The following is a 26,679-nucleotide window of genomic DNA, read 5'->3' on the forward strand; positions in this document are numbered from 1 at the left end:
TGTTAATGGCATAATAGACACAGTATCCAAGTACACAGAGGACACTGGAAACCTCTCTGAACAGGTCAGGGCAGTATTCCAAATGAGGGGTTCCGATCTCATCACAAACCTCATGAGGGAAGTTCAAATAGTTCATGAATATCAGATGAATCCCAGACGTTGGATTTGTGCCTTACACTCGCTTAGCACTTAAAATATAATGAAGACAGAGAATTTACTTCGGATTGTGATTTTCTTTCTGCTATAGTGTAGTCTGGCTTCTATCATGTAAAGGCTTTCCGACATTCATTGGAATTTTATGCGAAGGACAGAGTAATCACAAATTTACAAACCAAGACCTGAGGGGATATTACATCAAGTGAAAGGTCCTGCAGTATTACCAACTCAATTTTAATTAACTGCAGAAGAACTCACTACCCTGTGCAAGATGAACAAATACTGTAATTTTTCCCAAGCTTTCATTCTAAGTGTGTGCAGATCACATGTCCAAAATAAGTACTCAGGACACAGCAGATAAACGCACATGGGCACCAAAACAACTGCCCTGCTAGCAATGAACTGAATGCAAATGCCTTTTCATGGTTTGCAAGCCATAAGAAGAAAATTTAGATATAATATTTAGTATTTTTGACTGTTGGATTTGCCTACTGCACATCAATTGTTGGAACTGCAGTATAATCAGTGGGAACGTGTTACGTTTCTATGCAGTTGTAATAATTTCAAAAGCTCACTCGCTCTCGTCTTTGTGAGAAAATACCTGCTGTCTGGACATCTCCTCCCGGCACAATCAAGACCTTGAACCAACATATCTGCCATGTTACTATGGTCTAAGTAAAAAACTAAGCTTCTGAAGTATTGTTGAATGAGCCGACTGGCCCATGGGTTATGAGCAAAACTTAAGATCAAACTACCAACCATGACTGGGTTCACTCACTTTTCTGAGAGAGGCTATCAACAAGTTTCAGAAAGAAGTTGCATTTATATAGCACCTTTCACAACCTCAAGATGCCCCAAAGCACTTTATAGCCCATGAATAATTTTGAAAAGTTATTTTTTGGAGGAAAATACAGCAGCTAATTTATATACAGCAAGGTCCCACAAACAGCAATGAGAGGAATGATTAAGTAATCTGATTTGGTTGAAGGAGAAAACGTTGGCCAGGACACCAGGAGAACTTATCTGGTTTTCTTTGAATAGCGTCCCGTGATCTTTCATGTTCTCCTGAGCAGGCAAAGATGGGTCTTTGGTTTAACATCTCCTCCAAAAGTCGGCACCTCAAACAATGTTGCACTCCTTCAATACTGCACTGAAGTGTCAACCTAGATTATGTGCTCACGTCCCTGGCGTGGGGCTCGAACCCACGATCTTCTGACTTAGAGATGAGAGTGCTTCAACTGAGCCAAATCTGATCATTTGTAAAGTTATGTGTAAGACTGTTAAACCACCAGAATACATGACATCTTAGATTTTCTCAATTTAGAAAGGTCCCCGTTTAAAATCAGTTTTGAGAAAAGCCCTATTATTGGACATAATTTTTGGCGTTAACCTTCACTGTCCAATATCCTCCTCCATTATGACATCAAAGCAGCATGTTACAACCGATGTGTGATATCTGGATACAGTAACAACACGAGATGGAGTTTGCTGAGCAAAAGGAAGGCTGTGATTAGTGATTGTGGTCATGTGAAATAGTTTAAATATTTTGATCTAAGGAATGGCACAACAGAAAAAGAATAAAAGTTGTGAGAGAACAGGTAGTCTTGTGACAGGTGACGAAGGAAATATTAGCAGAGTAGACAGCCTACCTCAATTGGCAACACGAGCCAGCGCAGAATTTTAGCCCATGCCTCAGGATGATTATTTCCCAGAGAAAGTGATTAAAAAAATGCCATTCCTCTGACTGTTCAGTTGGAGAAATAGAGACAAGGCAAGGGAGAAACGGTGACAGTGAGAGAAAGGGAAGAAGAAAATAAGGGAAATAGGAAAAGAAATAGAAAGACAAAGAAGTAGAGAAATAAGTTTTTAAAAAGTGTGTCTGGAAACCATGCCGCAGGAGATTAAGCTCGAAATAAGAAGTCATTGGAAAATAGGCAATTCAGATCACTTTTTTTTAAAAAAGGAACACATTACCAGCAGGGGTGGAATAGAAAATCATAACAGGGCTCAAAAAAAGACTGGATTAATTCCTGTTTGGAAATGCAACACACTGTTATTAGTTCCACAAGCAGGTAAGTAGCCCGTTGGGAGGTTTAGAAGGGTAGGTTAGATGGATCATTGGTCTTCTTATGCCCAAAACATGATTATGTACACTAATCGTGGTTTTAAATTACAAGCGGAAAAAAAACTGTTCAGTCTAAAATATTACCAGTTGCTGAATGACCCTCTCCACTAGGGTGGCAAAACTGATGTCATCACTCTCACGGTTGTCATACATGTACTTGACCAACTTTGCAATAGATTCGGTGTCAGTTTCAGATTCAAACTCATAACCTTTGCTTTCCTGCGAGAGATAGAAAGAGAAATGCCTCAAGGAAACAGACACAAATGCTCAAACAGCGATGCAGCTTTTGCTACTGGATAGCATAAACAAACTGCAAATATTGTATCAGCATTGTGTCTCGCTGGCTACTGCAGAAACACAGTGCTTTTCTCCCCTTTAAATTAAAACATGAGTCAATAAACACAGCTTGCCAGACAGTATAGTGCAGTGCAGCATCAATGTCTTATACCAAAAGGAGAAAGACCACAGGCCAATCCCCACTCTGCTGGGATCCTAATGGGGGCGGTGCTGCAACACGTGACGTCAAGTGGAGGCCAAATGCAGAGTGAAGATTAGAAGCAGCGTTACCATCTGGATGTTGTGATAAGACATCTTAGTAACCATATTAAAAGATCCTTGGGAAAGTCACCCGCCATCTCAACAGCAAGAAGGTAGCAGAACCAGTGAGATCTTTATACAGGGAATGAGTGCGGAAGATTTCATATCCTCTTTATGAAAAATATGGTTTGTTTTCCGGGAGTTGTTAGAACAAGCAATTCTCCACACGGGTAGTTTTTGTCTCAGCCAAAACTTCGTAGGGAAGTTAGCTGCTGAATTTGGAGCAAACGATAACACATAACCAATAACCTCCCGCTTCAATTGAAATAGTTTTTCCAAGAACGAAGTTAGTTACTAATAGTTTATTGGACATGGATACTGCTTCTCAATACACAATTAACGTCACTTGTTGGGACTCACACACGGGGAGGGAGGGTCAGGATTTAATGACAGGTAATCGCACTTGAACGAGGTGCGAACAGCTGCTTGAAATGCCTGAAAAGCCGGCCCGTTTAATATGGTTTAAGCGGCACCTTTGTAATTGATGCCTATGGTAATGGCAAATGGTTCGCACTATTTGCCTGATGTAGGTGGCTGTCTGGGATGAGCGGGGACAGTCTAAGTGGTGGGGGCTGTAATTAAGTCAATAAAAACCAACAAAAGCCATACTTGTAAGCAAATTTTTTTTTAAATATACGCACCAGAAATTTCTTCAGGTCTTTGTAGTTTGTGATGATGCCATTGTGGATAACAACAAACTCTGAAAATGAAGAATAACATGCTAACACGGCCATTTTTGTTAACTGCTGCAGATTGCTACCTGGCTCAGTTTTGGGCTTGACGACAGGGATTCTTGGACGTTTTGTGGGAAATAACTCTGTGCCAACCCCAAATGGCAGGTTAAGTTCTTTGCACAATCTGCCAGTTTGTAGATTATGTTGCTGCCAACACTGAAGTAACAGACACCTTTCTCTGAACCAGAGACGCAGGATATACCTTAATCCGGCTCACCAGCCATCCCATAAACGTTCAACTATTCAGCAAACTATTAGCCAAACTGGTTCCATGATAAGCTCACTGCAGAGAAGAAACTCTGTCTGAAAGACAGCATTATGGGAGCACCATTGTAAGGGCAGCAGTGATTCAAGAAGGCAGCCTACTACTACCAGTTTCACAGGGCACCAGGCATGGGCAATACATGCTGCGTTGCCATTGTTATCCACATCCCAAGAACAAATAATTTTTAAAAACTGAGGCATTTTGTTCAGCTAAGAGCCTATGTGAAGAAAATTCATTGCATTCGGTGTATTTTTTCATACTGATATGGTTGAGAGAGCTGGACACCTGCCATGTACACCTTCCGTTCAAGAGGGCGTGGAGGATTCATGCTCCAAGGCTCTGAGCACAATGGTGAAAATCAGTAGAAGGAGCTGAATTAGGAATAAGAGAATTTGAAAGTTTTCAAGTAAAACCTTTATACGGTACTATATAAACTGCTTCATTAATTTGCACCTGCCAAACAATCCCTGAATCCAACTTAAAAGATTTTTTATGAAAAACATAAGTCAAAGAACATTTTCCACTAAAATTTGTCAGTAAGAGGACACTGTAGCGTCACTATAATAGAGGAAAACATGTGCTGGCTACGTTTAAGGAAAGATACAGCTTGTGGTCCACAGCAAGACTTTATCGGACTGCTATAGACAGAAGCATGAAGAAAAGTTTGAAGGAAAAAAAAAGAGACTGTTGTGTCTCCATTAATAATACCAATGAACGAGGACATCCCGATTTGATCTTGGAGCGACTCCAGGTCTCAATACATTAGTACAGAGCTCAATCTTCGCTCACAAAGACGTGAAGATACAATGGCAGGGTTACTTTGAGAGATGTATTGAGACAAATCCATAGCTTCCCATTTTCCCAGGGCTCTCACATTAACTGTCGTAATGGTGCACCGAGTTTCCTAAAAGACTATTTACCAATTCGGGTCAAAACTTACCATTGTTCTTATCAGAGCGATGTGGATGACTGTTCACTGAGCTGGGGACACCATGAGTTGCCCAACGTGTGTGCGCAATGCCAAGATGCACATCGAAATCAATGTCCAAATCTATGGCGTCTTGCTCTGGGAAGGAACAGGCATTGTGACAGTCAACGTCTTTGTGCACTATTTACTGAACATACAATTGCTGATAATCAACAACAGATTATATGGTCACAAGCCAACAGTGACGACCTTAAAATGAACAGACAATGCTGGGACAAAAACTGACTCAAGAATAAAATCTAGTCACAGTTAAAACTGACACACAAGGGTTGGCCTGGCATCTTAGAATGAATCAATTTCATTGACTCTCAGCTAGAGATTGGGGCTATGTGCTTCATTGAATTTAGACTCCGGAGGGCACTCTCCAAATGTTGTACACTGAGGTTTGTCATATTTATTTATCGCTCAGTAAAAGGCACTTGAAGATTGGTTCTGACCTGAGTGATTAGGTTGTGTTTCATCCCAGCCCAGCCCCATTGGTTACTCTATAGTGTAGAATGAGATTTCATACCTCATATCAGCACTGTACATTCTGTCATTTCACCTGTTATCACCATTTGAAAGTTGCTGTTGGTATATCAGGTATTTAACCTTTAAAAAAGGTCCTGTTTTGCATGGTCTAAACTTTATTTTAATTTGAGAAGTTCTTGCAAAAAAATTATATGTCTTAAATATAATTACCAAGTATTGGGAAGGTATAATGACAGGAGATATTGACGTCTGAAGTTTTGCCACAGAGTGGAGGGACATGGGTTTGACCCTATGATTCCCGAGCACGGTGGAGGGAGAGTCTTCCCAGAATATGAGATCCTTCCAAGCAGCTAGTTTTAAATCTGCCTTCACAAAATCACAAGATTGATGCATATGAGGGAAGCTATTGAGCTCATCCACCCAGAATGTAGAAAAACTTGCATTCCCCTCTCACCTCATCTCAATGTCTCTGGAATGCATCTGAGGCTTTGGCTTCCCTCACCCAACCTGGATAACCATTCCAAATATTGATTACTCTTTGCATCAAGAACTTCTTTCTGACTTCTGCCCTAAATAGCGTCTGTTCCTTTCATCTGCTTCAGCCTAAACACCCTTGTTCTAGTACCCTAGCGTATCCTGAAGCAGTACTCCAGATTAACCTTATCTAGGCTTTGTAATATTGTGTACACTTCTATAACAAACCCTATTAAGGCTGAAGAGTTCCAGTTTTTCCAGTGTTTGGAACTCTATCCTTTGATACTAGGCATTAGCTTTATAGCTTTTATTTGCATTGCTCCCCATGGTTTATGCAGTTCCCTTATGTCTTGGTGACCAAAAGTGAACACAGTACTCAAGGTCTGGTCTGACCAGTGCAGGGTACAGTTCCAGCAGGACATCTTCTGTCTTGTATGCAATGGATTTAGTCATGTAATTCATCATTCTATTGGCTTTCAAAGAAACCTGGGAGCAAGTCTCCTGTCTGCCTCCCTTCTTGTTGATGTTGCAGGAAGACTTAACATGGAAAATGGAGAGGAGAAAAAAAAAACAATATTGTATTAAAAGCTATAATCTCAGCTCGGGGTTCAGGGTTCAAATAAACTATGTGAGCTTTATATTTGTCATATGTATTGTCATGTGAATCTTTTCATTTGCTTATTGCCTCATTAACTTCCAGGTATTCCTGCTTCTCAATTCATTTCCTCCTCAAATGTGTTTCTTGCTGTGTCATCCCCTAAATCATCTTGTGTACATCCTGTTCTGCCTTTCAGATGAAATGCTTTGAGAAATAATCCACCCAGTTCCTCCCTTAATAACAATATTAATTTTGGTAATTAGTTTTTTAAATATCTGAATCCCACCCCAACTTAATCCTCTCTGGGTGCCACTGCCACCGGCAGTCCTTTGATATCTTGTGCATGTACCATTCTTCTGTGTGAACTCAACAGTGCTATTAAATTCCTGCAGGGCATTGCAGCTGAATCCAATCCTATCCTCAGAGCTGACGTCCACACTCTGATGCTTTCCGCCAGAGTCATAACTAGCACAAAGGAAGATGGTAGTGGTTGTTGGAAGCCAATCATCTCAGCCCCAGGACATTGCTGCAGGAGTTCCTCAGGGCAGTGTCCTAGGCCCAACCATCTTCAGCTGCTTCATCAATGACCTTCCCTCCATCAGAAGGTCAGAAATGGGGATGTTCGCTGATGATCAGTGTTCAGTTCCATTCACAACCCCTCAGATAATGAAGCAGTCCGTGCCTGCATGCAGCAAGACTTGGGCTGATAAGTGGCAAGTAACATTCGCACCAGACAAGTGCCAGGCAACGACCATCTCCAACAAGAGAGAGTCTAACCACCTCCCCTTGACATTCAACAACATTACCATCGCCGAATCCCCCATCAACAACATTCTGGGGGGGGGGGGGGGGGGGGGGTGTTTAACCATTGACCAGAAACTTAACTGGTTCAGCCACAAATACTGTGGCTACAAGAGCAGGTCAGAGGCTGGGTATTCTGCGGCGAGTGACTCACCTCCTGACTCCCCAAAGCCTTTCCACCATCTACAAGGCACAAATCAGGAGTGTGATGGAATACTCCCCACTTGCCTGGACGAGTGCAGCTCCAACAACACTCAAGAAGCTCGACACCATCCAGGACAAAGCAGCCCGCTTGATTGGCACCCCATCCACCACCCTAAACATTCACTCCCTTCACCACCGGCGCACAGTGGCTGCAGTGTGTACCATCCACAGGATACACTGCAGCAACTCGCCAAGGCTTCTTCAACAGCACCTCCCAAACCCGTGACCTCTACAACCTAGAAGGACGAGAGCAGCAGGCACATGGGAACAACATCACCTGCACGTTCCCCTCCAAGTCACACACCACCCTGACTTGGAAATATCTCGTCACTGGGTCAAAATCCTGGATCTCCCTACCTAACAGCACTGCGGGAGAACCTTCATCACACAGATTGCAGCAGTTCAAGGCGGCGGCTCACCACCACCTTCGCAAGGGCAATAAATGCTGGCCTTGTCAGTGACGCCCACATCCCATGAATGAATAAAAAAAGTCACTGGTTAGTCATTACGAAAGGCTGCTTCTTTCTCCCTAAACTAGGGGTGGCATGGGGGCTACCGCGGCTGCAACAAGCTAACTCAGCACAGACCAGGGATCAAACATGGGACCTTCATGGTCTGTGCGGCTCAGTACATTGTTATTACCATACTGAGCAGTGCATCATTTTGGCAATTAGGAACTCCCACACCAAACCACAGCTGAGTGCTTTACGCAAGCCACTTTCGTTTAAATCCAAAGATCTTGGATGTTATTATTACTTCAGAGAGAGAGAGAGAGAGAGATTGTCTGCTTTAACATTTTCAGTTGCTGCCTGTGATTTTCCTTCTTCAGCTCTTTTTGAGGTGCTATCTGACAGCAGACAGGCTCTAGTTCCCTGACTTCAGCCAATGCAGCTATGGACTACCTGTTACAATGGTGCACAAAAGTTGACTGGCGGTGGGGGGGGGTGGGGGGGCAATGACTATTGCTGTCGTCACAAGGAATTCAATCCTGTACATTATAAAGGAGGGCACTGAGGGGAAGCAATTGACAATCTCATCTACAAAACTTCACACATGTTTGTCATCTGAACTGTTTAGGTTAATCTTGTGATTGAGTGAGTGGTACTCATTCTTCACTGCTTGTTACACTGGTTAAATGTCATTTTCTGCAGAACAAGCCTCTCCACTGAGTGAGGCAATCAGGTGCCTTCCGTACACCAAAATACCTACTGCTAATTTCCTCTTCCAGTGCTTTGACCTTCCCTCTCTTCTTGATCAGATGGATCTGCTGTGCATTATTTTCCCAGTTCTTGTCATTTCCACCATCGATTCCAACACCTAGCAACAAAAAAAACTTTTCAGAATATAACAGAAAACAAACTCAAGAGCAGCTGAACCCAAAGAGCCCCCAAGAGGCAAATGGTGATTAGGGTCTGAACAATTCGAGACACCCCTCATCCTTTCCTGCCTGCCTGCCCACCCAGCCTGCAGTATCATTTCTCAAGATTTCACTACACTGGACTGGCTCCCAGGCTGGGCTTAAGTTGTGCTTTCACCCTCTCTCCCCTGCCATTGTTTCTAACGTTGCCCCTCAAGGATGCTCCAGATCAGCAAGGTCACTGGGGCGTTCTAGCAGTGGAGACCAGTTCATTTAAAAAAAGTCAACTTAAACTTTTCTACGATATTCTTCTATAAAATGGGAGGGGGAAGAAAAAAGTATTAAAAATATAAAGCACCGTCCATAGGTTTTCTCTCCCCTCAAGCGTTCTAATCTGATAATTTGCAAATCAATATATTTATCTTCCAGGAACTCTTCTGATCAATTGGGTTCCAGAAGTGAGTTGCAACTATACTTCGCTCTCCTGAACAAAACAATGGGACTGCTCGGGTGAACCCATGTTTCATGCCGAATGCAGCAATATTTTTATTCTATTATCTCATGATCCCACGAACACCAAAGGGCAGGGGTAAGGGGATAGGTTAACGACTTCCCTCCCACTCCCCAACGTGTAAATCGAAATCCCTGCACTTGCCAGCAGAGTCGTATCCTCTGTACTCGAGGCGCTTAAGTCCTTTGATGAGAGTTTCCAGGATCTCCCTTCTTGTGCGAGGTACATGGTAGTTCAGGTAAGCAAAGATTCCTTTAGAAGAAAAACACAAGGGAACAGCTCAGTGTCTTATTCCAAAGTGGTGAAAGAAACTTTCTGCAAGAATAGAAAATCCAGTGTTGAAAGCAGCAAATACAAAAATCAACTCTGCGTAACAACTGAATTTCAGATGAGTTTTGAACAACCAAATGTAACAGCAGAATATTGAATCCCAGGAAAAAGGTTCACTAAAGAATTATCAAGATATCGACATGCAGTTAGAACTTGCTGTGCTGGCCATATAGTCCACTTTATCGACAGTGTGACCATTGACTTGTGCCAATTTTCAATAATAGGACAATGTACTGAAACTTGAAAGACTTGCATTTAAGTGGCACTTCATTGTGCCTCAGAAACATGTAGAGGCACTTCACATACAGTAAACTACTTTAGAAAAAAACCCACCGATACTCAAATACTACCTCAAAAGGGGCTCCTCAGGTCAAGTTCATTTAATCCCACACACTCAAATTCCACACTATTAATCAGTCAGGCAAGAATTCCCTCCTTCGCACCTCTAAATTAAACTAACCAACTGAAGGAAGCCGATCACTTGGGTATTTTGCAAAACAGTCACTTCATTGATAATCATTAATCACACCATCACCTATATCTTAAATCTCTTCTGAATATCGGCACTCAAATTACACAATACAAAAAGTTTTTTTTTTAAAATTGGGACTGCAACTATAACAAATTACATTACACCACAAATGTAGCATTGTTGATAAGCGGTTTCACTTCAAACCAACGCTACAATTGTCGGATCAATTCCAGAATCTGAAGTCAGGCCTGATGTGACACCACAATGAAGCAGCGGGCAACTCTCTTGCTTGCTTTGGAGACAAACCTGGCCTTCACACCCGATTTACACAGTGTAGTGTTGGTGCAAAACACCGTTGCACCCATTCTAAACATGTGGAGTGTGAAGGCATGCACTAGTTTCAAAGTGTAACTGGCAGGCGTCACTCACATATGAGAATGTGTCGTTCAGCTCCGAATTGAATGGGATCTGGTTCCTGTGCAAATTCCCACAGCATTCCCTTAGAGCTCTGTAGGTACAGCACATAAGAAATAGGAGCAGGAGTAGCCATACGGCCCCTCTAGCCTGCTCCGCCATTCAATAAGATCATGGCCGATCTTCTACCTCAACTCCACTTTCCCGCTCGATCCCCAGATTGTTTGATTCCCTTAGAGTTCAAAAACGTATCGATCTCAGTCTTAAATATACTCAACGATTGAGCCTCCACAGCCCTCTGTGGTAGAGAATTCCAAAGATTCACAACCCTGAGTGAAGAAATTCCTCCTCATCTCAGTCCTAAATGTCTGACCCCTTATCCTGACACAGCATCCCCTAGTTTTCGACGCTCCAGCTGGGGAAACAGCCTCTCGGCATATACCCTGTCAAGCCTTCTCAGAATCTTACATGCTTCAATGAGATCACCTCTCATTCTTCTAAACGCCAGAGAGTATAGGCCCATTCTACTTAATCTCTTCTCATAGGACAACCCTCTCATCCCAAGAATCAATCTAGTGAACCTTCATTGCACTGCCTCTAAGGCAAGTATATCCATCCTTCGGTTAGGAGACTAAAACTGTACACAGTACTCCAGGTGCAGTCTCTTATACACCAACCCCTTGCAATAAAGGCCAACATACCATTTGCTTTCCTAATAGCTTGCTGTACCTGCGTGTTAGCTATTTGTGCACAAAACACAAAGTTGAGGTCCAAGCACCAATCCATGTGGCATCCTGAAATTGACCAGTTTATTCCTACTCTGTTTTGTCAGTTAACCAATCTTCAATCCATGCTAATATATTACCCACAATCACATGAGCCCTAATCTTGTGTAAGAGCCTCTTGTGTGGCACCTTGTCGAATGCTTTGGAAAATCCTAATATACTACATCCACTGGTTCCCCCTTATCTACCCTACTAGTTACAAAAAACTAAGATTTGACATACACGATTTCCCTTTCATAAAACCATGCTGACCCTGCCTAATCATATTATGACTTTCTAAGTGCCTTGTTCTATGTCCTTAATAATAGCTTCTAGCATTTTCCCTGCTACTGATGCCAGGCTAATTGGCTTTTTTGAAAATTCATAGGATGTGGGTGTCGCTGGCAAGGCCAGCATTTATTGCCTATCACTAACTGTCCTCAAGGAAGTGCTGGTTAGCTGCCTTCAACTGCTGCAGTCCGTGTGGTGAAGGTTCTCCCACAGTGCTGTTAGGTAGGGAGTTCCAGGATTTTGACCCAGCAACGATGAAGGAACGTCGATATATTTCCAAGTCAGGATGATGTGTGACTTGGAGGGGAACGTGCAGGTGGTGGTATTCCCACGTGCCTGCTGCCCTTGTCCTTCTAGGTGGTAGAGGTCGCGGATGTGGGAGGTGCCGTCGAAGAAGCCTTGGTGAGTTGCTGCAGTGCATCCTGTAGATGGTACACACTGCAGTCGCAGTGTGCCAGTGGTGGAGGAAGTGAATGTTTAAAGGTGGTGGATTGGGTGCAATCAAGCGGGCTGCTTTGTCCTGGATGGTGTCGAGCTTCTTGAGTGTTGATGGAGCTGCACTCATCCAGGCAAGTGGAGAGTATTCCATCACACTCCTGACTTGTGCGTGGTAGATGGTGGCAAGGCTTTGGGGAGTCAGGAAGTGAGTCACTCGCCGCAGGACATCCAGCCTCTGACCTGCTCTTGTAGCCGCAGTATTTATGTGGCTGGTCCATTTAAGTTTTTGGTCAATGGTGACCCCCAGGATTTTGATGGTGGGGGATTTGGCGATGGTAATGCCGTTGAGTGTCAAGGGGAGGTGGTTAGACTCTCTTTCTTGTTGGAGATGGTCATTGCCTGGCACGAATGTTACTTGCCATTTATCAGCCCAAGCCTGGATGTTGTCCAGGTCTTGCTCCGTTTTCTCTCTTCCCTCCTTTCTTGAATAGCGGGGTTACATTTGCTACCTTCCACTCCATGGGCCCCGGTCCAGAATCTGGGGAATTCTGAAAGATCAAAACCAATGCATGCACTATCTCTGCAGCCACCTCTTTTAAAACCCTGCGTGCAGGCAATCAGATCCAGAGGATCTGTTGGCTTTTACTCATTAATTTTTCGAATACTTTTTCTGTACGAATCTTAATTACTTTAAGTTTTTCCCCTCTCATCAGATCCTTGGTTGCCTATTGGTTCTCGTATGTTTTTTGTGTCTTTTACTGTGAAGATAGATACAAAATATTTGTTTAACGTCTCTGCAATTTCCTCATTCCCCATTATAATTTCTCCTGTCTCTGCCTCTAAGGGACCCAAATTTACTTTCGCTAATCTCTTTGTAGAAGCTCTTACAATCTGTTTTTACATTTCTTGCTGGTATACTCTCATATTCCTCCCTCTTTATTAATTTCTTGGTTATCCTTTGCTGATTTCTAAAACCTTCCCAATCCTCAGGCTTACTACTCTTTTTGGCAACATTGTAAGCCGCCTCTTTTAATCTAATACTATCCTTAACTTCTTTAGTTAGCCACAGTTGGATCACCTTTCCCGTGGAGTTTTTATTCCTCAAGGTTAATGTATATTCATTGGGAATTATGATTCTTGTGGCACATGAGGCAAATTGGAACTGAAGAGTTGTGTAGCCTTGAAAGAATTCAAGAGTAGTCACCATGTATTGAATAAAAAGGATTCTGTTGATTTAGTGTCAGGAGCATGGAGAAATGAATGGTGATCAGTCTGCTTTTTCTATAGTTGAGAACTTGTGCTGAAAACTCCATTAAAAAGCTGTTTTTTTGCTTGCCAGTGAATGGCTGGATTGTGCTGCAGCAGACTCATGTCCTGATTAAGTCTATTTATAGAATATATTGCAACACATGACACAATGACACCTTTGTGCACACAAACATTACAAGGTGCTTTGCAAAAAGAACTTCAAGACGAGGGCTTTTCTTCCCTACTGAAGGTGTTAGCTCCTTGATGAGGAATAGCTCCATGGGCACCAGGTGCCCTTTGGTACTTCACCCATTATTTATGTCTGAGCCCAGGGACCCGAGAATCAGCAGACTATTCAACCATGGGGCACAGCACAGCTGAACCCAACCTTGTCCTCACCTGATGTCCAGTCATGTGCAGGGTCACTGAATCAGGTGATCTGGAGCAGGAACTCTGGCTGATTTTCCCTGCCCTAACCCAGGGCCACTGAGGCCAACCGCAGTACTTGCATGACTGCCCCAGCTAACATTTCTCTGTTTTGACATTTTGACGGTAAATGCCTGTGACATCTTCGCCGGTACTACCTTGAAGGGTTTATTGAATCCGATGCTTCAAGGGAGCTGAACAACTGTTAGAGGAAATACAGTTGTAAATTCAAGGATGCTTCACCATCAATTGTATATGTTAATCCAGCCTGCTCGCACGTCACGTTCAGTGACCCTTTGAAAGCAGTGCAGCCAATTCCATCAGTGCTCAAGCTTCACACAAATCAAAACAGGAAGAACAGAACAAAGGTCATTCGTCGTGAAGCTCTGCAAATGTTTGTAAATGATCGTCTTTCAAAATATCCTAAACCACCCATCACAGGTAAATGTTTCTGTAGTAAGTAACCTTTCAGTCTGATGTGTTCTCTTCAATACTATACATGCTTGCATTACCTGCTCCTGGACCAGTCCCACTCTTCTGTCATGTCTAGACTTTCTAGTGCTACTTGCCTTCTCAAGCTTCTGGTTTCTCACACTCTTCCCACAACCGCCCCTCCTGCCTTTACCTTCCAGGATCCTGTTCCCTGTGGAAGCACGTGGAACAGCCTGGGTACATTACAATCACGCATCTTGCTCTCCGAGGAACTGCAGAGACTGACTGACCAGGGGTTGGAGAGTTTTAATTCAAGTTTCTCTTGCTGAAAATTTGGGTCACCTCATGTACCAGTATATACACAAAGAATATTAAACATAACTACATAAATTAAGAGCAAACTTCAAAAGAGTATTTAGTTGCACTGGTTATACCAGAAATTAAATAAGGGCTGATTCTCAGATCAGACGGCCATTTGACAAACACCCAGAGGGTCTGCAAGGCAATTGTGAATAATGTCACTCAAAACAGAGACTGAATCCAATATACTAAATTATAGCATCCAGCTCATCTCCTTAAAGCTGCACCCGGTACATGAGATGCCAGTGCAAGGGTAATTATTGCAATGAGCATGACATAACTGCACTAGGTGCTGCATTACAGCTCCTCCAGCATTGTTTTATTGATGAATAGTTCATACTACTCTAACAATGATACGAGTGTACAGGGCTCCACCTGATGCTCAGGTTTAACGTCCAAAACTGCATTTTTACTGATGCTTATTTCACATTGAAGTGGAATGGAATTTTTGATGTACTACTTTGGTTTTTGGATTGGTATTTTCTGTCCAAGCTTTGGTTGTACCTGTGGGACTGCACCTCAGCAGGAGTCGATGATCCGGTGGGAGACACTGGACGGGCGGGGGAGGGCCAGTGCTTCCCCCGGTGGGGGAAGTCGGGATCAGTGCTGCTCCTGAGGGTGGCACTGGATGGAGGCCAAAGATTTCATCAGGCAGGCACCAATTAGAGATTCCTGCTCCCCTCTGCAAAGCAAGCATTGTGAGGAGAGTCAGGGTTCCCTTCCCTCCCCGGGGAAGGCACCATGTGAAGGCCATGGGTAGTTTCACCCCAGGCCAGAAAGGAAAAATGAAACAGCACAATTCCTGCATATGCTCTCGTTGACTAAGTGCCTGTATTTACAGCAGCTGTGATAGGTGCCTGGAAAACAGCCTCCCTTGGGGACGGAGCCACAACTTGGGAAGAAAAACACCTTAAGAGAGAGCCGTAACCTGAAGCTAAAAAAAAATTACATCACTGAAAAGGAGGAGGGAGGGTCCCACTGCGAGATTAAATTTTCATTCTGCTGAGCGCCCTGAGCGTCCAATCAGCAGGACGGCCAGCCATGTTCAATCTCCCTATTTCAAAAGTCAATAATAATATGATTAAATTATACAAACAAGAGAAAAACAATTCATCCATTATTAAGCAAAACCATTTTGCTGCAGATTACTTTTAGAAGTCCAATTCCAGGCTCCATTAAAAAAAAATTTAAATAAAAATTTTGCATTTTTGGAACCTCCAATTTCCAGAAAGGATGGTTGATATATAATTGAGAGCTTCTTTTATAAAAAAAAGTGTTCAGGGAAAAAAATCATTTAAGACTGCAAGTGAATTAACAGCAGAAAATACACAATTGGACCATCAGGATCCTAAGACAGGAAATATAGTTAGCACTTCAGGTATAAACCCTTCATCAGTAGGTGATGTGCTCCACGAGTAACCTGATATGAGGGATGGCTCGGAAGCAGCATGAAGGGTATTGCAGGAATGGGATGATGAGTGACTGTTACTTCCAGAGCCCAAAATTGGATTTCACTTTCATTTAATGGAGGTACAATCCATGGGGGCTCATGACTTTGGTTCCTGGATTAAGGCAGCTTTTGTACAGCTGTATGGGTAGTTATTACAAGATTACTGCTGAATTTACTCAAATGATGAAGGCAGATCCCCTGCTCACTCCCATACCGCAGACTCCGGTAAAATGTTTGTGCAAGTCAGAATTCCAGTAGGTAGTATGGCTGTGTATCGTGCATGAGGTTAAGTACTCAATAGATAAAAGAAACAATTCATGCGCCTCTAATGCAGTTTAGACATGATGTCCGTGTATTGTGTTACAAACGTATACATTCTCTCTGCAATTAAATGACAGGAAATATGATATTGTTTTGTAGTACGATACAAAAACCTGCACGTGTGTGCCTATGCACACACACACTTTCTCTCTCTCAACACATAGTATCCAGCAAGAGGTACCAATTGCACTCTCCCTTGCCGCGCAATGCAGCCCAATCACTCCCACAAACTCTGTTTTTCCCTAAGAAGCAGAACGGCCAGAACAACATGTACCCTGAATCAGTGCAGAAACAAATGAAGTTCCTGCTCTCACAAACAGTTGAACTCTGCCTCTGCGCACAATAGTTTTCTGCATGCTCAGTATTTCAATCTGTAAGAATCTTGAGAAACATGCAACTCACAACAGGATCCTATTTCTAATCATATCTGTGTGCCAGACCTATGTAACACACTCACGATTGCTCTTCGTGTGTTGATTTACTCAAGTGATAACATGCAGTACCCAGTTCAATTAAGTATCTGCTCCGACTCAGTAACAACATCCAGATGTCCAGAATATTGATTAGGGTATACTTTCTACCCATCACAGTTAACATTTGATGGCAGGAAAGGACTAGCTGATATTGGAGAGTGGCACAGGAGAACCTGTGAAAATGTTAACTTTTCCAGCTTCTCAAATCATAGCATCATAAAATGACTCAGCACAGAAGGCAGCCATTCGGCCCATCATGCCTGTGCCGGCTCTTTGAAAGAGCTATACAATTAGTTCCACTCCCCTGTGCTTTCCTCATGGCTCTGCAAACTTCCCTTTCCAGTATTTAAAATGGTACAGCAACTCCAACTACATCTCGTCTTTTTTCTCACCAATTTGCTCTTCTCTCTTGAAAAAGTGTTGTTTTCCTACTTGGTTATAGTCAACAGGCTTTCTTATACCTCACCCGAGGGACCATATTCACATTTGAGTCTCGACAGTGAGCGTCAACTGGATGCCTGACTATTCGGTGAGTCACAGTTCATATCCTCATCAGACATCCACACTTCCAGCACAGGCCATTAGCTAGCCATCAAGAGCACCAACTATAACTTATTCGCACTCCCGGGCTCTCAGCGCCACCGCGCGCTGTCCCAGAGGAGGCTGCGGTGGAGACGAGACCGTCACCCATCTCCTTATGGAATGTGCTTTTGCAAAGAAGGTCTGGAGAGAGATGCAGTGGTATCTGTCCAGGTTCGTCCCAAGCAGTTCCGTAACACAGGATTCTGTGCTCTACGGGCTGTTCCCGGGGACGCACACTGAGACGGACATCAGCTGCTGCTGGAAGACCATCAACTCGGTGAAAGACGCCCTTTGGTCTGCCCGAAACTTGCTGGTCTTCCAGCACAAGGAGCTGTCCTCGACCGAGTGTTGCAGACTGGCACATTCCAAGGTCCAGGACTACGTGCTGAGGGACGCACTGAGGATGGGTGCGGTCGCCGCAAAGGCTCTGTGGGGAAAGGCAACCGTTTAGAGCCTTCCCGTCATTGTAAACCGAGGGGCTGCAATCAGGGAAAAACCCCCTCGGGCAGAATGTAAAATTCAAATTGCTGAAATGTACCTGTAATGAATCTGAAATGAATCTGTAAGCAATAATCTGTGTTGAGTATGATGCAATGAGACACCCTAGAGTGTCATGAACTGTAATTATGTCCAATGTGTTCATTGTACTGTACTTGACGTAACCTGCAAATTGTATAATCTGTATTGTGTATGTTTGGAATGAGATATGACAACTGTATTGTATGTACTGCTGCAAATTTTATGAATAAAGTATATTTTTTGAAAAAAAAACTTATTCCCCCCCCCCCCTTCCCCTGCCCCAACAAGTACGATTGAACAATCTGAAATCAGCCAGACTAAAAAAAGTGAGGAAACCGACATTTTTGTAGGGAAAAAAAATTGTTTTGCATTCCACCAAGGGATGGGAGACACGAATAAAGTGAGACGTGAATTAAAGGGCCAGTGATCAAAGAAGGAATGACAAGTATAAGTCTGACACTAGTTATTATTATTTCAGGAGCATTATGAATGAGTTGAAAGGGATTGGCTTTCTAAATAGACTTGAAAAACAGGTTTATGGTAACAAAGAACTCAGAACTGCACAAAAATGAGAGATATCAGTGCGTCTGACTCAGCTGCCTGACCCCAAGTCGACACTAAGAGGGCAACATTGGGACAAATCAAGAATATTCCACAGCATAACGGCACCAAATTAAACTGCTGGGGAGGACTGGGTCATACAGTAGATTAGCATGTTCTGCTTTCACCTCTGGGACCTACGTTTGAATGCAGGCCACATAAATGAGTTGAAGGTTTCCTCTGTCTGCTTGCTAGTAAGCCTGGGTAGTCTCGTCTCGACCCATTTCCTAGTGGATGTGGGCCAACAACACAAAACTGCCTCTAATTTGGTACTGAAATTGAGATTTGATACACTAAAACTACAAAGGCCACTAAGGGTGGCTGGTGTTTGGAGAGGCTGAGGCACAATTTTGGGGAAAAGTCTTGAGCTTTGCTCTGCACTAAATCTGGCATTGAGTTCTTTCACGGTGAATAGCAACAAAATACCTGACCACTCGACTATACCTTTACCTGAGCTGACAGTGCTTGATGCTGACACTAAGTGCACAAAAATGTACAAGTGTTTCAGTTCCCAATGATACTACTATGATCAGCACAAACCTTGATCCAAACCAGGAGGGGAGGGGGCAATGAAATAGCGCATTCAGTTCAAACATATGAGATCAAGTAGTGATTTCTGCATTTTAACGTAGTTAGAATCATAGAATCTAACACAGGAGGTGGCTATTTGGCCCATCGTATTTGTGCCATAAGAACATAAGAAATAGGAGCAAGAGCGGGCCATACAGCCTCTCGAGCCTGCTCCGCCATGCAATAAGATCATGGTTGAGCTTCGACCTCAACTCCACTTTCCTGTCCATTCCCCATAGCCCTTGATTCCCGACGAGTCCAAAAATCTATCGATCTCAGCCTTGAATATACTCAACGACTCAGCATCCACAGCCCTCTGGGGTAGAGAATTCCAAAGATTCACAACCGTGAGTGAAGAAATTTCTCATCTCAGTCCTAAATGTCCGACCCCTTATCCTGAGACTATGCCCCCTAGTTCTAGACTCCTCAGCCAAGGAATCAACCTCTTCGCATCTACCCTGTCAAGCCCCCTCAGAATCTTGTAAGTTTCAATGAGATCACCTCTCATTTTTCTAAACTCCAGAGTGTATAGGCCCATTCTACTCAATCTCTGCTCATAGCACAACCCTCTCATCCCAGGTATCAATCTCGTGAACCTTCGTTGCACTGCCTCGAAGGCAAGTATATCCATCCTTAGGTAAGGAGGCCAAAACTGTACTCAGTACACCAGATGTAGTCTCACCAAAGCCCTGTACAACTGTAGCAAGACTTCCTTACTCTTTTACTCCAACCCCCTTGCAACAAAAGATCAACATGCCATTTGCCTTTCTAATTGCTCGCTGTACCTACTTTCTGTGTTTTGTGTACAAGGACATCCAAATCCCTCTGAATACCAACATTTAATAATTCTCACCATTTAAAAAATATTCTGCTTTTCTCTTCTTCCTACCAAAGTGAATAACCTCACATTTCCCCACATTATACTCCAGCTATCTTTAACTTCTTTAGTTAGCCACGGATTTTGCTGTGGAATTTTTATTTCTCAATGGAATGTATATTCATTGAGAATTATGAAATATTTCTTCAAATGTTTGCCATTGCTTATCTACTGTCATATCTTTTAATCTAATTTCCCAATCAACTTCAGCCAACTCGCCCCGCATACCTATGTAATTGGCTTTAAGTTTAAGACTCTAGTTTCTAACTTAAGTACGTTACTCTCGAACTCAATGTGAAATTCTATCATATTATGATCACTCTTCTCCAGAGCATCCCTTACAATGAGATTACTCATTAATCCTGTCTCATTACACAAGACAAGATCTAAAATACCCTGTTCCCTAGTTGGTTCCACAACGTACTGTTGTAGGAAATTGTCTTGAATGCATTCCATGAACTTGTCCTCCAAACTACTTTTGCCAATTTGATTTGCCCAGCCTACAAGATTCAAGTCCCCCACAATTATTGCATTATCTTTATATCTTGATTAATACTCTAACAGTATAACTACTGTTATGGGGTGTATTAACTGCTCCCACCGGTTTTGTCTGTCCCTTGTTATTTCTTATCTCCAGCCATACTGATTCTACTTCCTGATCATCAAACCCAAGATCCTTTCTCACTACTGTCCTTATCTCATCCTTTATCATCAGGGCTGCCATCCCCTCCTTTTCAATTTTGTCTGTCTTTTCAAAAAGTCAAATGCCCTGAAATATTTAGTTCACAACCTTGGTCACCTTGCAACCATGTCTCAGTAATGGCTACTAGATCAAACCCATTTATCTCTATTTGTGCCATTAATTCATTTATCTTGTTACAAATGCTTCGTGCATTCAGATAAAGCGCCTTTAATTTTAACATTTTACTATTTTACCCTTTGACTTCATTCACTGATGCAATATTACTGTTAAACTCTCTGTCCCTTCCTGTCACACTCTGTTTGTCTTCGCCCAAATCGCTACACTGCTCCATGGCCTTGATTTTCTCTTTAGACATATAAATTTCCCCTCACCTCAACCCCCCCTCCCCCCTTTTAAGCTTAAAGCCCTATGTACAGCCCTAGTTATTCGATTCGCCAGTACACTGGTCCCAGCCTTGTTTAAGTGGAGCCTGTCCCAAAGGAACACCTCCGTCTTTTCCCAGTACTGGTGCCAGCGCACCATGAATCGAAAACCCTGTCTACCACACCACTCTTTGAGCCACACATTTAACTCGCTGATCTGTTTGACCCTATGTCAATTTGCACGTGGCACAGGTAGTAATCCAGAGATTACTACCTGTGCCGCATAGTAATTCAGAGATTACTACCTTTGAGGTTCTGTTTATTATTTTGGACCCTAACTCCTCAAACTCCCTCAGCAGAACCTCATTCCTAGTTCTACCTACGTCATTGGTTCCTACGTAGACCTAAACAACTGTGTCCTCCGCTCAAGCTCCAAGTTCTTTGCCAGCTGCGAGGAGATATCCTTAATCCTGCTCTTTGGAAGAGATATCCAATTAGTCCCACTCCTGTTCTTTCCCCCGTAGCCCTGCAATTTTCCCCTCTAGTCATTATATAATTTTTGGGGGTTTGGGATTATGTTTAATTTTTTTTTTAATCTAGAAGATTCCCTTTTTTTGATCATATTGAGGAGATATCTATTTATTGAGCATAAACCGAGGACCCATCTATTAGTTGATCAACAAGGAGCTGATTTCACCATTAAACCTGATTTAATACCCAGTCTTGAATTTCATTCACCTTGAATAAGCAAGATTTTGTTATTCCAAGTTACAAAACACATTTAAAGCTTGCCAAATTGGCACCCATTTCAAGTCTAGCACCTAAAACTTGACCAAGAAACAACACTTCTATTGAGCCACCAAACTAGCTGAGTCATCATTTTGGGTGGATACTGAAAGACTACTTCCATTGGTTGATAAATCACTAACAAGGGGATGCAAGACTCAGAAGAATTTTTCCACACTGAAGGTGTTAAAACTTCAGAGTGCTTTAATTGCAAGGGGCTATTGAGGTAAGGACCACATCATTTAAAAGGAGATTGAATACTTATTTGAAAAGGAGAGAATATCAAGAATAAATGGAAAGGGCAGAGAAATTAGATTAGTGTAAGACAGCTTCAGCTGAAGAGGCAGAACCACATACACTGAGCGGAACAATCTCCTTGTGCTTTGTAATTTTTATGGTATCGGTCTCATGACGGGGAAGAGTATGGATGCCTGGAACACGGCTCCTGAGGGTGACAATAACATATTTACAGAAACCAGTAAGTTAAAATGTCAACTGCATTGGTAATAATGTAGAAATGTTTTCAGTAGGGTATCACACATTGTGAACATAATGTTTCAATGACTGATATGGCCAACTGAATAACATTTAATCTCACTTCCTTGTGGCATGTATGCGTTCTTTAAAACATGAAAACACCTGACGACAATCACAACACATTGTGCAAACCCCACCATGCGAATCCTGGAAACTGACATATGATTACAATAAATTGTTTACAAACACAAATGGCGTTAATCGCTCAAAACATGGCTGTGGAATCAGCGGAACCATGTGACACAATAGTGGCAATAATAGTGTCACTGTCACGGGGAGTACGACAGTGACAAGTGACGCTGCTGTGAAGACAATTGTTACAGGCGCGTGACATCACGGCACAGGCGCGTGACATCACGGCACAGGCGCGTGACATCACGGCACAGGCGCGTGACATCACGGCACAGGCGCGTGACATCACGGCACCACAGATAACATGTGACCCTTCTCCTTTCCCATCCCCCCACACAAAAAATAAATGCCCAACACTTTTCCTTATGTAAACTGTGGCCCCTTCAAAGGATATTTGTTAGCCCTGAACAGGAAGCAGTATGTGGCTGTTCGGGCTCACACACTGTGCGCTTCCCTGGACCAGTGAGTGGAACTGGGCCTGAGAACCAATGCCCCAACACAACCCAGCAATAATGGGACAGTGAGGCGCACACGCAGCCACCAACCCCCCGGCCTCCCTTTCCCCCTTCCCAAACTATCCCCGCTCACAACCCGAGACGTTGTGCACAATCGCAAGCGGGGCCCCGACACTCACCACACATCCTAACCGCTCACACTAACGCACGCCGCCGGCTCTGCTTCTAACCGACTGCCAGCGAATGAGCCAGAAAAAGGCGAGGGGGCGGATACCGGATCTGGGGTCCCACCCCCTTCGCCGCTCCCATTGGCTAGTTCCCCGTCCCAGCCACGGCGTTGCTGGCCGAAGCGCGGACGCTGATTGAGCGGAGGTGCTGTCACTCTAATGAGGAAAAAAAAAGGGCGTGGCCGTTTTGAGTGACGTCAACGCTTGAGACGTGGCAGCAGGATGTCCAAGTGATGAAAAAGAGCAGGGCAAGGCAAGCATAACTGGTCTCTCTTCCGCACCTTGACATATTGCACCCAACCATGCAATGCCATCAATTTTTAAAATAAATTTGCATTGGAAAAAAATAAGCCTTAAGTTGAAGCTGTGACGAGCGACAAAATTCACCACACACACCTGGCAATGACATGCATCACTCCTTATTGGGTGAGGTTGGCATTTAAAAGAACAAACCTCATAAGATAAAACTTTTGTTTCACGCACGCCAACTCAGGAGACCAGTTTAAACACCGTGTTATGGGGGGGGGGGGGGGGAAACTAGAAAAATAAAATTAACAAAAAAAATTAATTTTGTTGACTGAACAGGTCAGGTTTCATTTTAATCTGATTGCTCCCAAAGCATCAATAAAAATCCTGCATTCAATAATTCCATGTAAATCAATGGCCTTAAAAGGCATAAAACAATACACAAATTGTTTCAGCTCCAAGAAATATGATGGATGAGACAGCTAATTCAGTGAACAATAAGTAATAAGCATTCCACCTAGGAGGACCAAGACACACCTTAGTTGCTTACTCGCCTCATTAGCTTCTCTGCCATTGTGAAAGCTATTCTTAAGAAAATTTTCATAAATCTGCCAGATTGTGATTTCTTCACACAAAGGGTAATGGAAATCTGGAACTCTCCTCCAAAACGCTGTTGAGGCTGGGAGTCAACTGAAAATTTCAAAATTGAGTAATAGATTTTTGCTAGGCAAGGGTATTAAGGGATACGGAACAAAGTCGGGCAGGTGGAGTTAAGATCAGCTTTGCTCTAATTGAATGGCGGTACAGACTCGAGGGGCTGAATGGCCTCCTATGTTCCTTCACCTTTTTTATTACACACCTTACTGACCTTTCATAGAAATACATAGAAGTTCCAACACTGAAACATGTCGTTCTGCCCCACCTGTCCGTGTCAGTGCTTACCCTCCTCGTGAGTAATTAATTCAAATGACAATAACGTGCCCCATCAACCCTTTGTTCCTTCATCCACCTGGCCAATCTAATCTTGAATGCCGATGGTTTCTGCGAGTGAACTCCACAGCCTCACAATAGTGTAAAGACATTTTAACTGCTCTCTATTCTCAGTCTTTTGCATTAATCCAATATCTGCGGCCCCTCAATGGGGACAGTCTGCTTCTACCCATCCAGTCCCATCCTTTCATAATTTTCAACACTCCCATCATAATCACCCTTTGATCTGAGTTATTTCAGTTCTGATGAAGGGTCCCCCTGAAACATTACCCTTTCTCTTTACAGATGCTCTATTTTTTGTTTTAATTTGAGCATTTACAGTTTTTTTCCCCCAACATAGATGGCTTAATCCTTCCATCCAGTGTCTGCTGGCTCCATTCATGCTGGCAGAAATGTAAAATTCATCACGCAGCTTCAATGCTGAAAAGCTTGAATCCTACAGGCTGGGGACAAAACAATCCATTTGAAACTCAAGAGTTCCCTGACCCTGTGACACTCAGTCGCACTGGACACTACCACTGTAATTCCTGCAGAATAAAACCACTGGATGCTTGCCATTGTCCTGGTAACATGCCAAAATTTACATGATTGCAATTAAACATTCAAAATATAAAGCAAAGTTGAAAGAGATGTCTGGTTGGAACTTTAATATTCACAAATAGCAAAAGGTCCAACCACTGAGGACAAGACAGCGATCAGACTGCAGCTCACAAGTACCCCCCAATAATTACTGTGGCGGTGGATAAAATGATGGAAGTTTACAAATTTAAGGGGAAAGAATCTTGGGGTAGAACCCTCGGTGAATCTTAAGATCGACTCTGTCTTTATGCCAAGTCAAGGCTGATCTGCAACAATGGGTTGCAGTTCACTTAGCCGTGAAGATGAAACTAATGTTAACAATGCTGTTGTCCACATTGGAAACTTTAAATCTCATGTTCAGAGACTTGAATGATGGGTATGTTAACTTGCACTCCAAGTGCCATATCCTGCGCAGAGGCCTCAGAGCTGTTGGTTGCCAGGCAATGTGAACAGTTGTCTCTGTACCTTTATCTCAAAGATCACCTCACCCCTTTGGTCCACGTGGATCTTCCGTTTGTACAGATGAATTCCGAGGTAACCGAGAACGCTGGTAGGACACGCGACAATGATTCCTCCCTCGTTAACGTTAATGCTGCTGTCACATGGTCCATCTGGCAAAATGCTGATTGGAGAGGGGCACCCTTTGAGTTAGATGTTACTCACAGAATGGTTGGAATGTGGAACTCTCTTCCACAAGGTTGAGGTAGTTGATGCAAATAGCAAAGATGCATTTAAGGGGAAGCGAGATAATCACGAGGGAGAAAGGAATAGAAGGATATGCAGATAGGGCTAGAGGAAGAGGGGTGGGAGGAGGCTTGTGTGGAGCATAAACACCGGCATAGACCAGTTGGGCCGAATGGCCTGTTTCTGTGTTGTACATTATATGTAATTTTATGTTGTTGTACCAGCTGCACTGTATTTTTGTAGAGCGCGCAAGAATCAATCCCCTCCTTGCTTATTCATGTACTATTAGGTTACTGTGCCCAAATGCTCAATGGTGATTGAAAGCTCTGTAGTGCTCACCTGTCAGTATAAGCGCTTGATGAGGGATGCGGGCTATTCCTGGTCTATCTGCCCATGGCCCAATTTTTTTTTGCATGTGTATTCCCCAGCCTGACCTGGAAGTCGGTCACAAGAGGGGAGATACCCTTTGGAGAAGCTCCAAGCATCCATTGGAGCAAGATTCACGAATCTGAACTTACTTCAAACACCTCAAACAGATTGAATTCTTATGTTTTGCTTTCTTTACTAAAGTTAGGACCCAAAGGCCCCACTTTGGGTGGTAGTTACCCATATAAACTAATGTGGCTGGGTGTTTTTTTTTTGCACGATTGTCACTGGTCGACTATTACAGGTACCTGAGCTACCTATAATGTTCAGCCCGATCCACGTTTGTTAGACTGCAGAGCACTTGTCAGTGTTCATAAAACGTGGTTACTCTGAGTCCTGAAAAGGGCAGCCTTTCCATGAAGAAGAGCTGTTGGGTCTCCTTTGGCTTATTACGAATTCACATTTGCCTCTGCTGGGTTTGTGCAAGGATCCCAGAGGCGGAAAGGAAACTTACTAAAAATGATTAAATCATAGACTGGGTATTCTGCGGCGAGTGACTCACCTCCTGACTTTCCACCATCGACCTCGCACAAGTCAGGAGTGTGATGGAATACTCTCCACTTGCCTGGATGAGTGCAGCGCCAGCAACACTCAAGAAGCTCGACACCATCCAGGACAAAGCAGCCCGGTTGATTGGCACCCCATCCACCACCCTAAACATTCACTTCCTTCACCACCGGCGCACCGTCTACAGGATGCACTGC

The 26,679-nt window shown here is 43.3% G+C and overlaps 1 protein-coding gene across 2 annotated transcripts in view; it reads right to left on the reverse strand.

The window, feature by feature from the left end:
• Nucleotides 1-23,089, reverse strand: part of LOC137335730 (glutamine--fructose-6-phosphate aminotransferase [isomerizing] 1) — a 65,994-nt gene extending 42,905 nt beyond the window's left edge. For both annotated transcript variants that reach the window (XM_068001047.1, XM_068001046.1), the window contains exons 1-6: nucleotides 23,003-23,089; nucleotides 9,426-9,533; nucleotides 8,623-8,730; nucleotides 4,818-4,943; nucleotides 3,520-3,578; nucleotides 2,366-2,500 (exon numbers count right to left, since the gene is read on the reverse strand). In XM_068001047.1, the coding sequence (XP_067857148.1) occupies nucleotides 2,366-2,500; nucleotides 3,520-3,578; nucleotides 4,818-4,943; nucleotides 8,623-8,730; nucleotides 9,426-9,533; nucleotides 23,003-23,009 (543 nt within the window). In that variant the 5' untranslated portion in view covers nucleotides 23,010-23,089. The remainder of the gene's footprint in view (nucleotides 1-2,365; nucleotides 2,501-3,519; nucleotides 3,579-4,817; nucleotides 4,944-8,622; nucleotides 8,731-9,425; nucleotides 9,534-23,002) is intronic.
• Nucleotides 23,090-26,679: the final 3,590 nt, after the last annotated feature.

Source organism: Heptranchias perlo, chromosome 20 (genome assembly GCF_035084215.1).
Source record: "Heptranchias perlo isolate sHepPer1 chromosome 20, sHepPer1.hap1, whole genome shotgun sequence".
Taxonomy (NCBI): Eukaryota; Metazoa; Chordata; class Chondrichthyes; order Hexanchiformes; family Hexanchidae; genus Heptranchias; species Heptranchias perlo.